The 17,115-nt window shown below is 39.8% G+C and overlaps 1 protein-coding gene across 1 annotated transcript; it reads right to left on the bottom strand.

The window, feature by feature from the left end:
- Positions 1-974: 974 nt before the first annotated feature.
- On the bottom strand, positions 975-6,853 carry LOC101605082 (mas-related G-protein coupled receptor member X1-like). The gene is made up of 2 exons (XM_004650656.3): positions 6,817-6,853; positions 975-1,979 (listed from the first exon to the last, which is right to left on the bottom strand). The coding sequence occupies exon 2, from the start codon at positions 1,953-1,955 to the stop codon at positions 975-977; it is 981 nt and encodes a 326-aa protein (XP_004650713.2). The 5' UTR covers positions 1,956-1,979; positions 6,817-6,853.
- Between the last annotated feature and the right edge of the window lie 10,262 nt (positions 6,854-17,115).

Raw genomic sequence — 17,115 nt, 5'->3', positions numbered from 1 at the left:
ACAGAGGTGGGGAAAGAGTATGCTCATGGTGATGCAGCCACAGTGTAAAGGCATTATCTTCTGATTCTGTTCAACTCATGATGCCTTAAAGTCAAACCTTGATGTCTTATTCTGAAAACAGATTCCAGACCACCAATTACATATGATTTAGATTTGGAATTCAGTAACCTGTGTACCTGCTTGGGTACCCTAAGGTGAGCATGTGACACAGGTTAACCATGGTGTCATTGAGAATCTGGGTACCTCTGTGTCCCATGTTCTTTCTAACATAACACGTCCAGGTTATGCATTTCTAGTTTGTATAGCATTTCAACTGGTAAAACATATTTCTAGACCTTGCACTGATCAACAAATAGATAAATGCCACTTATCAGTTCTTCAAAGGAAAGGTTTTGATTTTAATTGCTAACACACAAGACCTAATTGTCATATCATGGAAAAATATCACCAAAATACTGCTCATGTACCCAACTTCCTGGATTGGTCTATGCAAGTAGAACATGCCTCTAGGGAAATTATGTTTCTCAAATCTGGATCTTTAGATGCAGCAGCACTCATGCTTTCAGAACCCAAATTTCTACCTTCAGTAAGCCAGCACAGAGAAGGTTAATTCTTGGGAAAATTTTTTCCTGAGGGAAAAAAAACATATTTCTGACACCTTCATGCAGATAATACTCACATTTTGAGGCATATGGTTTTGAAAAATAATTCTTTCCATTTTCATGAAAATTTCAAAGAAAAGTATTCAATAAGAAAATTCACAGGTTATTTTAGAGAAATTCATTGATCATATCAAAAAAGTCAGGGAATACTCATTCCTGGATACTCTTGAATTACATGAAAAACCAGGTTAAAAAAAAACTCCAACTTTTGAAAGCATTGCACTCACTGAGTCAGTTTCAAGGGATGAGCTTAAGAGAATAGTAGATAAGTGTGTTGACTCTCAATGCCAATCTGACCAAAGGAAGGGTTGTTCATCCTATTTTGCTTTGTGACATCTCAATGGTCTCCTGAGGCTGGCTGTCTCTCCATCTGTACTCCTCAGGAGTGTCCTGCAGAGCCCTCTGGAGAACCATCTTGAGAGTCTGTCGCTTTTGCTGCCTAAAGGACCCAACGAAGAAGTAAATGATGGGATTGGCACAGCTGTTGATACAGGAAAGGAAAACGGTAACTTGGTAAAGATGACAAAAGGGATAATATTGATGAATCTGAAGCCAGTATAATAGGAACCAATAAATGCCAAGAGGCAGGCCACAAATGAGGAAGACTACCACTGTTAGTGAGATGGTCACATATAGTCTGGTCAGGGGAATCTGCCTGGAGCTACAGAGGATCCTGACCAGTAGGATCAGACTGGATCCAGAGAGAACCATAAATAAGAAAATCAGAAATGCAGTTATGATCAAGTCAACTTTTTTCCATGATTCACTATCATAATAAGCCCAAGCTAAAAAGCCAGAGTAATGCCAATCAAGGATGCTCATTGCTAAGGCCAGGGCCCAGATCACAGCACATATAATAGCTGACATGTTTCTCGGGCGGTGGCAGTGGTACCAGATGGGCCACAATATGGACAGGCAGCGCTCTATGCTGATGGCACTGAGTATACTGAGGCCTGAGATGTAGGGAATGATTGCCCCATTGCTTAAGATTCCATAGGTATAGATGTTGAACTCATAGAAGTTAACAACTTGAATCAGAGAATCAATACAACGGCAGCAGAGGAAGAGGAAGTCTGCCACAGCCAAGTGAAGGACATAGACTGAGATGGCATTTCTGCGTATGCTGAAGCCCAGCAGCCAGAGCACCACCGTGTTGCCAGCCAGCCCAACCAGGGCACTGATGAGGGTCAGGAAGTATAGGGTTAGGATCTTCTCACAAGTTTGGTGAGTAGATTGGTTAGTTGCACTCATTGGTGTAGATTCTGTCTCTTGGGATGGGATGATTGGATCCATGCTCACAAATCTTCTGACTGTGCCCTTGAGAAAGAAAACAAGATTTGTACATATTCGTGTGGTCACTTATTCTCAGACCATCCTGCCAGGTGGGAATGCTGTCCATATTATAACAAGTAGGGTGACAGAAGAGCACATGGATTAACTTACCTATAAAGATCTGGAGAGTTCTGGACTATGGAGTCATATACAGTGCTTGTTGAGACTACATCTGAGATTTCTTTCCTAGAAAACCCCCATCTTCTAAATGACATGGAAATATTCTATGGCCCAAATTGCTCCACTCAGTAGTCTGGATGGACAGAGCATTACTCTGTTGTGAACCATAACTTTTCTCTCAGATGTCAGAACTAAGAAAGACAGAGGGGATCATGACATCCCATGACTAAGAGGGTTCCATTCCTGGAGAAGAAGACCTTAGTTAAGGTTCCTCTCGGGCAATGTGAGCTCTTTCTAGGACATTTGTTGGGGTGGCTGGGACTGGTGAGCTAGACAAGAACCAAGGAACCAGTTTGACAGTTCTTGAAGTAGGAGCACTTTTCTATTCCTCAGGACTCAGCTCTTTGAGTGACACATTGTGTGTTGTGTTTCCTTAACCACTGAAGCAATGAATGCGTGAGGTTCCTTTGTAGCAGTGTGTCACTTGTTTTAAGTGGAAAATTTAAATGAAAGGAATTACAATGCACACATTTAGTGTGATAAAGAAAATCTCATTCAGCATAATGATTTTTGTGGGTGGGAATGCTATACATGCTCAAATAACTGAGGTTAGCCACTGAAGGTCTTTGTTATGAGGACTCAGAATAGGTTTGTCTAGCACCAAGAAGCATTTTGTTTCATAGTGTTGGGTTTTTTTTTTTTTTTTTTTTTTTTTTGTTTTTTGAGGTAGGGTCTCACTCTGGTCCAGGCTGACCTGGAATTAACTCTGTAGTCTCAGGGTGGCCTTGAACTCTTGGCAATCCTCCTACCTCTGCCTCCCTAGTGCTGGGATTAAAGGCGTGCACCACCACGCCCAGCGGGTTTTGTTTTTTTGACTGGAGCTGAACTGTTCATCAGTATAGAAAAGAATTAAATTAATTAAATTAAATTAAATTAAATTAGAGTGATTCTAAATTATATTATGGAGGTATTTAAGTATAAGAATGTCTGTGGAGAAGTATCAAGAATATGTTATAGAGTGCATGGTAAAATCCAACTTTTTTCCCTCCTAGACATATCCTAGGTTTATTTGTTGATGAAAGTATTAGAAGTGTGTTAGAAGTGTTAAAGGGTATGGGTGGATAAGTGAATGGCTTAAAATTCAAAGAGATATGCACATGCAGGTAACAAATGGAGAAGGAAGGCAGCTTACATCTGGGGCTAATACCAGTTCTCAATGGGAGAGAAATCAAAGGATACTTATAAATATCTAGTGCTTTATCCCAAAACTAAAACCAGTGATCAGAAAACCTCTCTCTCTCTCTCTTTCTCTCTCTCTGTGTGTGTGTGTGTGTGTATGACTTTTGTGTTGCTGACAAGTACCTGAGCAAAACAACTTAAAAGAAGCGAAGGTCAGTTTGGTGTGCTTGTTTCGGCCCACGGCCATTTGGCTCTGTGCTCCAGGGTCTGTGGCAATGGTGAACATCATGTCAGGAGCATGTGGTGGTGCAGAGGAGCACACTTTATGGCGGGCAGGCAGGAAGCAGAGATAAGGTGTCCGTTCCAACAGGCCTCCCCTGTCTTTCTCTTTTGTTTCATATGGGCACACAGCCTCTTGCATGGTGCTACCCACTACCCGTAATCAGCACTGGATTCTCCCTGTTTCTACTAAAGCTCCCTCATGGACACAGCTGGAGTCATGACTTACTCATCTTGTAGACTGCTTCTATGTGTGGCATACTGTGTTCTCAATGTTTAGTTAAGCAATGAATCCATGAAAGAGGAGCATGGGGATAGTGAAATATCTGAGTTTAGTGCAAAAATAAAAAAGAATCACAGTTGCAGGTATTAGGACATTCTGATACAATGAGATTAAGAATATTTTATGCATCATAATTTTCTTTGGACAGTTTTGTGTATTTAGAAGAAATACCTGTGTGTGCCCAAATAACTGAAGCTGACTGCTCATGCACCTGTCGAGAGAGGATTCACTGTGGCTTTGCTGAGCAGGTAGCATCAGTTGGTGTACAGTGGGGTGGGGTCAGGTTTGAGTTCTAGCTAAATTGCCCAGCAATATAAAGGAGGAAGACTGAATTCTGAGGGCTATGAAAAGAAGTATCTGAAGTAAAAATTTCTAAAGGAAGACTGTTAATTGGTGTGCTGTGAAGCATGCAATATGAACTGATTTCATTCTCTCTCCCAGGAGATCTTTAGTGGAGTTTACTTTTCAGGAGAAAGTTTTTGTGAAAGAGCGGTCTTTGAAGGAAAGTGGAAGAAGTGCAAAGCTTGGGATGTAAAGAGAGGTGGTAATGCGGTCTCCACTACAGAGGGCCAGCTCACTCCACAATGAATACTAGCAGCTGATTGTGAGATTAACAGGTGTTTTCACTACCAAGCTTCTCAAGAGCTCAGGAGTTGAGGATTACTGTTTTCCTTCATGTAATTCAGAATGGGATTAGAGTAAACACAGGAGTTGAGGATCACTGTTTCCCTCACTTAATTCTGAATGACATTAGAGTGAGCCCAGGAGTTGAGGATTAGTGTTTTCCCTCATGTAATTTGGAATGGGATTAGAGTGCAGAGAAGAGGATTTTTCTGATCTAACTGTGGATGGACCTAGCTGTGCAGTCTTGGCATACTCTCTTTGGCCGGGCGTGCAAACCTACCACCACAGAACCACTGATTACAGACACATGAAAGAAAAGCACAGGGATAGTTTGCATCTTAAACCCAAGTTTGCCTTTGATATGCATTAAACACAACCTAGTGTAAGCAAAATCCCAACATGAGGAAGGGAAGGGGGACAAGAAATGTGGGTGGAAGCCGACTAGGAGCAGATACGATAACCCAGAAGTTCTCTGTTCTGTCTCACAAATGTAGACATGATTCTCAAGTTAGGACTTACCTGGACAAGAAGCCCTCAAGTGAATCGAAGATACAACCTCCCATTTGGGGTGCAGAGAGGCACCTGGAACTGAATGCACCATCATGAACTTTCTAGATAAGCTCTCATAATCTCAGTTGCCAGATGCCATGGGAGAGAAACAAGAATCTTTGTTGTCTTTATTAGGTACACTTCAATTTGAATGTGGTTTGAGTCACTGGAAGACACCTTCATCATACTAGAGGGTACAGGGAGAGGGATTTGAGTGTTTGGCTCCTGGTTGGCCTGTTATGAGTTGGAAGTAAAAACCACTCTCCACCTGCATGACATCCTTTTTATTGCTACAGCTACACTCATGCTGGGTTCTCTTTCTAGAAACTGCTTCTTCTCTTGATGTACAGGTAAGTACAGTGGTGCATTACTACTGCTTGCCCCATAGTGCTTCATGATATATTATCAGTACCCCTTCACCCATCTGTAACTGTAAACAGTCAACTGCAGAAACATTCCTCAGTCATTTTTGTTTGGGGTAACCTTTTTCTTCTGGTACCTTCTCAGCTCAAATATTCAAAGGAGGATGACATCAAAAAACAAGTTAAATAATGAAACAGGTTTACTGTCACCTTGCCCCAAATCTTTCTTTTTTTTGAGACAAAGTCTCATGTAACCCAGGCTGAACTCAAGTTCATAGTAATCCTCCTGCATGCTGAAATTACAGGTATGTATGGCCACATCTAGCTTTCACATTGCCCTTAAATGAATGTAAGAGGAAACCTTCTCCACATAGTAATATATTTGAATGACTGGATTAAAGAATGGTTAGATGAGAAGGGCAAATTCTCTGGGTAACCCCATTTAGAACCTCATACAAGGCTGCCAATACCAGTTTCCAGAAGAAAGCTTTCTGTATCCCCCTTTCCTTGAAGGAGGCTCCATGAGGCCCTGCATGTAGCATCCCAAAGTGGGTTCATAAAGATGTAAACTTAATAATGGACAGTGGGCTTATGTTTGGATATGGTTCTGACTTGTTTCCCAGCTCCAGCTATGGGTCCATTATCAAGCTACCATCAATCATGGACTATAAGAGGGCCTACACCTATTAAATTCCCTATAAAAAAGTAAGGGTTATGTCATTTGTCCTGGTGCTAACTTACTCTCCGTTGGAGAATCTGCTTGTCTTTTTCAGATAGAAGTAGATCCTAAGGAGAGAGCCACCCCATCATACTTCAAAAGGGGCCTGACTGAAACTAAGGAAAATTGGCAAAACAAGCAAGGGTGCTGTTTTCCTGGTGAACTGGATACCAGCACAAAGGGGAACGAGACCAACACAGAGAAAAATCAACTCCTACCAAATCAGAGAGCCAGAGCCCCAGAGCCCCAACACCTCATCACTGAAGCAGACCAAAAATGAACCCAACATGGCTCAGGAAAATTTTGCGGAAGAGGGGGTGGAAAGAACGTCAGAGCCACATGTTGGGTCATGATATGCAGAGACATTTATCTTACCCATAACTGTGGGCTAACTCCACAATGCATGACTTATATACTTCAACAAGGAGGGGATAAGGGGAGGGAGTAGGTCACAGATGAGCCTAATAATGGTACCAAACTGACTATATTTGCTGAATACAAAACTAATTAATAAAAAAATTTAAAAAAAGAAATGGGGGCCGGAAAGAGGGAAAAGAGAGTACTAAAACTTGATGTATCCATACAAACATGTTGTTAATAATAAGAAAAAAATAAAATAAATAAGTATTAAATATAAAAAAAGATGTGAACTTAGACATAAACCTTAACAAACTTTGGAAATGATCAGATTTTGACACAAATCCTTACCTTTATTCGTGTTCCGTTAGGAGGTGAAGAGCTGAATGCAGAGTGTTCTCAGTTTGAGGGATGAACCAGAACCTTTCTCTCTCTGCTAAATCATAAGACGCCTGCAGGAGCTTAGTAAAAGATGGGTGGCCACGTGATATTTATTAAGATGCTTTACAGCCATGTGATTTCCTGCACAAGGATTGTGGACAAATCAAGAGACAGGAGCAGCGTTAGGCATGATTCCTCAGACATATATTTCTGGCTGTTTGCCCACTTCCCACTTACGTGTCAGCCTCGCCTGTCCCACTTTGTCTGCTGTTCTTTCCTGTAAGTAATGGACATTCTGAAGGTATTTACTGTCGACTATGGGCCTCTGAAGCAAGAATATAAAGCAAATTTAGGTACTCACCAGGTTTTAAAAAAATTTTTTTTTGTTATTTTTATTTATTTATTTAAGAACAACAGACAAAGAGAGAGGCAGAGAGAGATGGGGGTGGGGGGAGAATGGGCGTGCCAGGGCCTCCAGCCACTGCAGATGAACTCCAGATGCGTGCGCTCCCTTGTGCATCTGGCTAACGTGGGTCCTGGGGATTTGAGCCTCGAACCGGGGTCCTTAGGCTTCACAGGCAAGCACTTAACCGCTAAACCATCTCTCCAGCCCCTCACCAGGTTTTGTAACTAAAGAGGATTGTAGTATTATTTAAGACTCACTGTGGCCTGACTCCTTTTCGTTCTGTCTTATTTTGTTTGCCCAGTAATATTTCCATTTGTATATATCCTTCAATTACAAATGACAGAAGAGTGAATGAAAAGTGACACCACCATAAGTCCCATTCTTCACATGCCACCACTTGCTGTATTTTGTATTGTAATTACCTCTAAATAGTGAACTTATATTTCCCTTTTTTACTTTAGTAATAATAATTGGTGGATCAACTAAATTTTCCTACAAAATGTAGAGTTCAGCTCACACAGCATATACTCTTTGATCCCTCCAATTCATGACATTTATTTTTATCTTTGTTCACTATAAATATTAACATCTTCAAGTGTTATCTTTCCTGACTTCCTTTCCTATACCCCATGCTACATCTAAGTTCAGATGTTTGTCATTTAAAATGCCATTTGAATTGTGGTCTATTTTAAATACTCAGGAATTATTAAATGAATTTTTTCCACATATATTTTTTAAGTTTTTAAAATGTTTTGTTTATTATTTATTTGATAGTGACAGACAGAGAAAAAGGGAGAGAGAGAGAGAGAGAGAGAGAGAGAGAGAGAGAGAGAGAGAGAGGGAGGGAGGGGGAGAGAATGGGCGCGATAGGGCTTCCAGTCACTGCAAATGAACTCCAGATGCGTGTGCACCCTTGTGCATCTGGCTAACGTGGGTCCTGGGGAATCGAGCCTCGATCCGAGGTCGTTAGGCTTCACAGGCAAGTGCTTAACCACTAAGCCATCTCTCCAGCCCCCACATATATTTTGTAGTTGACTTGTAATGGGTCCAGCTATGTCCTCTACAAATTTAAGTGTATAAGTCCTAGCTACGACTTCTACACTAATGTGCATCTTCTCAAAATTTAACTGTATAAGTTCTAAGTACAAGCCTCTGAACTGGATGACATTTAGAGTTGGGTGTATAAGGAGATGATTAAATGGAGATGAATGCTTCAGAATGGGTCATCATGCAATGTCTGGTATCTTTATTAGAAATATTATGATCCAAACACACAGGCTAGAAATAGGAAGAGACACCACTTACAATCCAAGGAGAGAGACCTCTGATAAAACAATCCTGCCACCTATGACTTTTAGTGTCCATAAAAGTGGAACATAGAATTCTGTTGTTTAAGCTACTTTGTTTTAGCATCTTTAGTACATTTATACAGAACTCATATGTGGAAGGTATTTTTACAGGTATGTCAATGTGAACAAAAACAGATTTCAGCATTCTCAAAAGATGAGCTCTATGAGAAAATTATGATCAGAGTCATACTAATAAACATATGTATGCTGATGTTTATAGTAGCTTTATTTATGTAGTCAAAATGGAAATGAAACAAGTATCCTACTTCTTAATAGCCAAACAAAATATCCATATATGGAATTCTAGTGTATAATTTAAACAATCAGTAACTATTGACATCTGCCACGACATGGGATCTAAAGGACACTATGCTGATTGAAACAGTCAAACTTAAAATATTAGAATGTATAAATTAAATAATATTTTTGATAAGAGAAATTATAGAAATGGAGAATGAGTCAGTAGTAGCCATGAGTTTGGGAAGTAGGACACAATGAGTGAATGTAGAGAAGCTGAGCTGAGGCAGTTAGTTTAAGTGAAGCAACAGCTTCACACTGTAAATGTGGCAGTGGCTATACAACTTGATAAATGTGATAAACTGTCATATGTCACACAAAAATTGAGAAAATTCAAGTATTTCTTGCATGAGTATTGAGTTTTCCTGGTCTGATCTATTCCCATTCTGATCTCACTTTAACTAGTTAGGGATTTTTCTATTATAGTGAGTATTTCAAAAAAAGATAATTCAGTAAGATACTTAGGGTAAGAAAATTATGAGAAAATTATTGATAACATTAAGAAGCATTGATACAGTTTACTTTCAGGATAAAGAATTCATTAAGAAATCAGGTTAGAGGAGCTGGGGAAATGACTTAGCAGTTAAGGAACTTGCCTGCAAAGGCAAAGGACCTAGGTTCAATTCCCTAGGACCCATGTAAGCCAGATGCACATTGAGGCACATGTGTATGGAGTTTCTGGTGTACCCACTCTTTCTATCTCTATCTATTATCTATCTATCTGTCTATCTCTCTCTCTCTCTCTATCTCTGCTTCTCTCTCTCTCAAATAAATAAAAATAAAAATATTAAAAAGAAATCAGGTTAGAAAAATAATTTTACTTTACAAAGATCTAGACTTGATAGCTACCATTAGGAAAAACAAAGTTAAAAAGGTTTTGTTGGCTTATGAGTGCTTGCTGTCATGTATGGGATCCTATTATGTTTGATCTCCAGGTACCATATTTTGTCAAAGATGTCAAAAATATCAATTGGAGAAAAGATAGTCTCTTTAATAAATGAAATGCAAGAATGAAACTAGATCCTTGTCTATGGCCCTGTGCAAAATCAACTATAAATGGATCAAGGACCTCAACATAAGACCTGAAATTCTGAAACTGTAGAGAAAAAAGTAGGGAAAACAATTCAAGATATAGGCATAGGTAAGGACTTTCTGAGTAGGACTCTAGTTACCCAGGAGATAAGGCCAACAATCCTCAAAAAGGACCTTATGAAATTTAATAACACTGTACAGAAAAGGACATAATTAACCAAGCCTACAGAATGGGCAAAAATCTTTGCTAGCTATACAGCTGACAGAGGACTAACATCTAATAAATACAAAAAGCTCAGAAAGCTAAGAACACCACAAAGAAAAAGCCAATCAGAAAATGACAGCCTTCAAAAGAAGAAATACAAATGGCCAATAGTTTAAAAGTGTTCAATATCCATAGCAATTAAAGAGATGCAAGTTTAAACTGTTGTGAGATTCCATTTTATTCCTGTCAGAATGGCTTTCATCAAGCAACAACAACATATGCTGGCAAGAGTGAAGGGAAAGAGAAATCCCTATTTGCTGCTGGTGGAAATGTAAACTGTTGTCAGTATGGAAAGTAGTGTGGACGTTTCTCAAAAAGCTAAAAATTTAGCTATCATATGGTCCAGCTATACAACTCCTGAGACTGTATATCTTACTAAAGAGACACTTGTTCATCTATGCTTATGGCTTATCAAAATCCAAGACGTCCCTGAATACAAATTCAAACCCAAGTCATGCTGACTGTAAGCTTGTGCTCTCTAGTGCAGCACAGGTCCTCTGCTGATGTGAGACAGGTTTGAATTAAAGACACAAACCTTACTCTGCACAGGGATAGAAATTTGTCTCCCATGTGGAATTCAACAAGGCAAGAGGTGATGTTGGCACTCTTATGAATAAGAGAAGTATAGTAAAAGGGGAGAAAAAAATGATATTTTATGAATTTGGGAGGATTATGACCTCTTGGCGGCAGAGATGAGAGGATGGCTTAGCCTGGTGGGTTATGAATGCCTCACTATGGCACATACTGAAGAAAGAAGCACTTTTTATATTCCAGTGTTTAGCTCCAAGCACTGCATACTATGTTCCCACTACTTAGCCAGTAAGTGTATGAATGTCTGAGTGCACAGCCTAATGGCAGTAGAATATTTAGAATAAGTGGAAAATGAATAGGAAATGCCATAAAAGCCTTCAGAATACATACCTGTCATGAGATGAAGTAAATTGCATTCAACCTTAATCTTTTTGTAAACATCTCTGGCTTTTGAACAATTACTTCTGCAGTCCAAAGAACTAAGTTTGACCATTATATGCTTTTAAAGTGAATAGTCAATAAGTCTTTTCTAAGCACTTTAGATACATTTTGGTTTTGTGTGTGTGTGTGTGTTAGGATTTATGTTGAAGCATAATTATTCAAATATAAGGGGAGTAGGGTATAACTCAGGGTGAAGTCTTGGTGCCATTAAAAAAGTATTTGAATTAGAGGAATATCTATGAGGGACTAAATGATACGTACAATATAAGCCTACCCCATTATTCTCTCCCATGACATCATCAGCAGATTTAGTCTGCAGATGAAAACTTGCTTGTGTAAAAAGCCTATGAGGGGAAAGTAAGAAAAGAGTACACTCAGATATACAGAGATGCTCATTATCAAAAATAAAGTCTGATTGTTGTTATTAGGTATTTTATTTCAGTCCTGTTATGAACTTGTGATATCAATATTAGCTCCCCCTTTTTGTGCAGAAAATAGAATTGTAGCCCCTAAAGATGAGTGGTAAACCCATGGTCTTAGTGTAGAGTTAACCCATCAGAGCAACTTCAAGTCCTACTTGTTTGTGCCATTTCTTATAAAGACACTTCAGTTTTCATATTTTTGGGTGTGATTGTTTCATCTTCCACATCAAATGTGAAGCTGCATGAGGACTAAGCCATGCATAATTCAGGTACCACAGTACACTGACACTGGTCATATTGTCCTGACAGACCATCTGTTATCAAGTTCTCACTTAGCATAGGAAGAACTAGTAGCTTAAACATATTGGGCTGGGGCTGGAGAGATGGCTTAGCGGTTAAGCGCTTGCCTGTGAAGCCTAAGGACCCCGGTTCGAGGCTTGGTTCCCCAGGTCCCACGTTAGCCACATGCACAAGGGGGCACACGCGTCTGGAGTTCGTTTGCAGAGGCTGGAAGCCCTGGCGCGTCCATTTTCTCTCTCTCCCTCTATCTGTCTTTCTCTCTGTGTCTGTCGCTCTCAAATAAATAAATAAAAAATTTAAAAAAAAAACATATCGGGCTGGAGAGATGGCTTAGCAGTTAAGCACTTGCCTGTGAAGCCTAAGGACCCTGGTTCGAGGCTTGGTTCCCCAGGACCCACGTTAGCCAGATGCACAAAGGGGCACACGCATCTGGAGTTTGTTTGCAGTGGCTGGAGGCCCTGGCACACCCATTATCTCTCTCTCTCTCTCTTTCTATCTGCCTCTTTCTCTCTCTGTCACTCTTAAATAAATATAAAATAAACAACAACAACAACAACAAAATTTTAAACATATGAAAAGATTGTCCCAGAAATGATATCCCTAAGAGCTCTAGGATCACTGGTGAGGCTTTCTCTGTTTCCTGCTCCATCAGTCCTTATTTCCAACAAACTCCCAAAATCTCCATATAAGCAGTGACTTGAATGACCATCAAGAATCCTAGAGACTGCTAGAGTCCCACTAAAGCCAGTCTTCTCTATTGTGGGTCAAAGATACTCTGAATCTTAAATCTGAAAATGGATCCCATCTCTTATTGTCTCTGCTGATTGAAAATTGTGACTCTACAGTGCCCAAATGGGGTATTACTAAACTCCTGGGTCATGAGATTAATGGGAGGGATATACCCTCATATTCCTATCTTTCTCTTTTCCATGAAGCTGTGTTCACATGGCTAAATTCATGATGACTAGAAGACAATGGCACCTTTTAGGACAGCAGGACAATGTTAAAGGCCATGAGCCTGAGGTTGCATAGTTTCTAGCTGTGGTCTAATAAACTATTTTGTCATTTTAGTAACCAATCTCATAGTCTAGACATTGAAGAATGTTTTCCCTTTATAAATCTCATTGCATTTTTCAAAGCATTTTAACCAATCTGGGAGAACCCTCCAGAAAAGTACCACTGGAGTAATAAAATACCAGCAAGAAAAAACTGTTGGAGATTAGAAAAGACTCAGTGATGTTTAAATCTAAAAAAACACTGTGAAGAAGAAAGACATGGGCTGGAGAGATGGCTCAGTGGTTAAAGGCACCTGCTTACAAAGCCTGATGGACTGAGTTCAATTCTCCAGTGCCCACATAATGCCAGATTCATGAAGTAGCACATGCATCTGGAGTTTATTTGCAGTGGTAAGAAAACTTGATGTGCCAATATTCTCATTCTCTCTCTCTCCTCCTTTTCTATTTCTCTATTTTCCCCTTATCCTGGATTTTTGGCTCTGCCTTCCTAAATATCTTTTATCCTTCATAAATCAAAGCAGTCAAAATATTTCAAGGGACCTTAACAATATACAGCCAAATTTTAGCACCTCTGTACAATATCAACCCCTCCCTCAAAATTTTCTTTCACACTGACAGACAGAGACAACAGAACATTCCTGACCAATAGGAAGTAGCTACAGAAGATTAATTTTCAACACCTAGGAGGAAAGATTGAAAGGACCAAACTTCATATGTTATAAACTCAAAAATGGATTCTCCCTGTGTTCAATCCATTTCTGAATCTTAACCGAGTGGAACAGTACTACAGCTACCCTGTGACACCTGTCTGCCGAACCACACAAGGGACAGATTAGTAAGAGTCAACTGCCTTTCAGACAAATTGTTGGAATTAACCCTGGATATCACTCTTTGGAACCTACCCTGCAGGCATTGCCTAGGAAGTGGCTACCAGGTTTACTCAACAGTATAGAAACCCTAGCTCCTGAAAAGGAGGGCTGACATATTCCTTTAGTGCCTTGGTCCTTCTTTGACTACAGAGAATTAATAAATTTATTCCCTTATACTATACAGATGTAAATCTTTACTTCCCCACTAGTCTGACATCACCTTCCACTTTACACATGTTATGATATAGAAAAAGTTCATTCACTAGAACTCTTTTTTTTTTTTTTTGGTGAAAATTGTGTTTAGAAGAATTGCTTATATGTTCTGAAATATCTGCCATAGGTTGATAATGGGCCTTTCCAAGTGAGCTTCCTAAGCAGATTAAAGCACTTTGGTACATCGTTGTAGGTTAGGCTTGCATTGCAGCAGAATGCTCAGAAACATCACTGAGACAGGAATAAGTAGCAGTGAGGCCTGAGTGCAATGGAAAATATTTAAAACTATGACACTATCTGCAAATGAATTTAACAGTGTTGTAAGAGGCACAGAATATGTGTGCTCCATTTTCTCTCCCAGGAGATGTTTAGAAGAGATTGCTTTGATGCTTAAGCTTTTGCAGGAAGAGTTCATGTGGATAGGAGAAAAGAGTAGACGTCGGAATATAAAGGAAAATGCTCAAACAGACCTCACCTAGAGAAAAAGGCCATGCTTATAATGTTGGAGTTAAATGCCAAGTGATTGAGAGTTTAGCAGGCACTGTCTGAATCTCATTAACAGCTAAAGAAAAACGTAGGATTTTCCCATTTTGCAAAGAATCAAATTGGATCAGACACAGGATGGGTGACCAGCTCCTTGTCTTGTCTCATACAATGTATATTTTAACTCAGGAATTCTACCTCAGGTCTTGCCTTTTGGGCCTGCCACCACTGTGTGTGTTGATAACACAGGATGCAGGAAAAGGGAGAAGTTATATTATTTATTTATTTATTGTTGGGTTTTATTTATTTATTTATATGACAGAGAAAGAGAGAGAGGGAGAATGGGCGCACCAGGGCCTCTAGCCACTGCACATGAACTCTAGATGCTTGTGCCCCCTTGTGTATCTGGCTAATGTGGTCCTGGGGAATTGAACCTGGGTCCTTTGACTTTGCAGGCAAACACCTTAATCACTAAGCCATCCCTCCAGCCCCAAGGGAGAAGTTTTAAGTTATGTCCTCATATCAGTCAAAACTATGGACTGAAAAAACTATCTAGCATAAGCATCAGAAAAGAAAGAGAGCTCAATTAGGGAAAGGTAGGTAGGACTCATATTAGAATCAAAAGCCCTTCTTCCTACACCATGGCTGCCATGATTTTAGAATCAAAGTGGAGGGACACCCAGAGGCAGGGGCCACCATGGGGAAAGTTTTAGGTCCCTGAAGCACACAAGGCAGCATCTAGGACTGGCTACATGGAGCCCACAATGTCCTCTCAGAGACGGAAGCTCCTCCAGCTCCAATTAGTCAGAAAAAGACATATGAGAAAAACGAGAAATGGATTCCCACACAGGGATCACCATAGTTTGTACACTTGTCTTTAGGGTGTGATATATTTGCCTTGCTCATCAAATAAGACAGTCTACAATTGCTCTTCTCACGTATTTGTTGGAGCAAAGAGAGAAGTAACTAACACATTTGTTTCCTATTCTGGCTTATTTTACCTGACAAACTGTGCCTAGTTCCATAAATTTTCCTATGAACATCATACTTTCTTTTGTCTCTATAGCAAAATAAAATTTGCTGTGTATAGATGCCATACTTTCTTGGTCCATTCATCATTTGATGGACATCTGCACTGGTTCCATATCTTTCTATCATGAATAGCACAACAAAGAAGAATATGTGAGTATGGTGGTGGTATGCCAGCTTTCGATCATTTATGCATGTACCCAGAAGCAATGCAGCTGGGTCATAAGCATTTTCATGAGTCTCATGCTCTACTGGCTGAGCTAGTAGGGGAGGTCGTTGTAATTTAGATGTCAAGAACTCTTCCTGATTTCCACAGGAGGTGTACCAGTTTACATATTCACCAGCGGTTTATAGAGATTCCTACTTTTCCACATCCTTACTATCATTTATTGTTAGTTTTTCTGGTGATAAACTTCTGACTGGGGTGAGATGGGTTCTCAATGCAGTTTTGTTTTTGACTTTTGACTTTTTGAAAACTTTTTATTGACAAGTTTCCTATATGTGCATAGTATATTTTGATAAGATTATTCTCCTTTCACTCTCTCATGCCCCTCTTCCCCATATCCTTTGTAATGAACCTTCTTCTTTCTTAATTACCTCTTTTATTTGATGCCTTTCTTTTTAATTTTTCTCTTCCTTCACTATCGATGACCATATGTGATTGAGCCCAATATCGTGCAAGTCAACAGCCACTGTTAGGTCATTAGTGCAATGGCTACCTTGTGTCTGGAACACAACATTATAAAGCAATACTCCCTATCTTTTGGCTCTTACATTCATTCTTTATGCCACCTCTTCCATAATTTCTCTTGAGCCTTGGCCTGTGTGATTGAAAGTTAATGCGGAGTGTTTAACTGTAACTTTTTTTTTTTTCAAGGTAGGATCTTGCTCTAGCCTAGGAATTTACTATGTAGCCTCAAGGTGGCCTCAGACTCATAAAAATCCTCCTACCTGTGCCTCCCAAATGCTTGGATGAAAGGTGAGCACCACCATGCCTGGCTTCTTTGATGAGTTTTGAGTCTCTCTAATAGTCATTACCATCTGTGAAAAGAAGCTTCTCTGATCAAAAGTGAGCATGTAACTACCATATAAGCATAAATATAAGTATTGAGAGGGAAAATTGATGGGCAACATATTTCCATTTAGCCAAACAATAGTAGTAGTATATAATAATAATAGTAGTAGCTTACCTGCTAGGGCCTATGGCATTTCCAACCACAGGCTTCTTACTAGTTTTCATGCCATGCATGAATTCTCATCCATGGAGTGGACCACAGATTCAATCAGAGAGCACTTGGTTATCCCCATAACTGCTATACTACTATTGCACTGGTGGGCACGTCGTGCCTGGCTGACTAGTTCACAGTTTGCTGCACCCACTTCTTGTGAAGACTACTGATGAATTTCTTTTCCAGTAGTCTTCATAATACTTTCCACCATTATAGCAGCTAGTTAACATGGAGTAGACTCCCAGCTCAGCTCCCGCTGGATTCTGTGTCTTGTAGCCAGTGCATGTGGTGCCTTAAATAATAAGGTCTTACTCTTACTGGTTATGGTGGGCTAAACTAAGAGTATTGGTAATAGCCTGTACTATTTTGGGGGCCTCACAGGTCTTC

Source organism: Jaculus jaculus, chromosome 3 (genome assembly GCF_020740685.1).
Source record: "Jaculus jaculus isolate mJacJac1 chromosome 3, mJacJac1.mat.Y.cur, whole genome shotgun sequence".
NCBI lineage: Eukaryota > Metazoa > Chordata > Mammalia > Rodentia > Dipodidae > Jaculus > Jaculus jaculus.
This window is presented reverse-complemented; position numbering and strand designations above follow the sequence as displayed.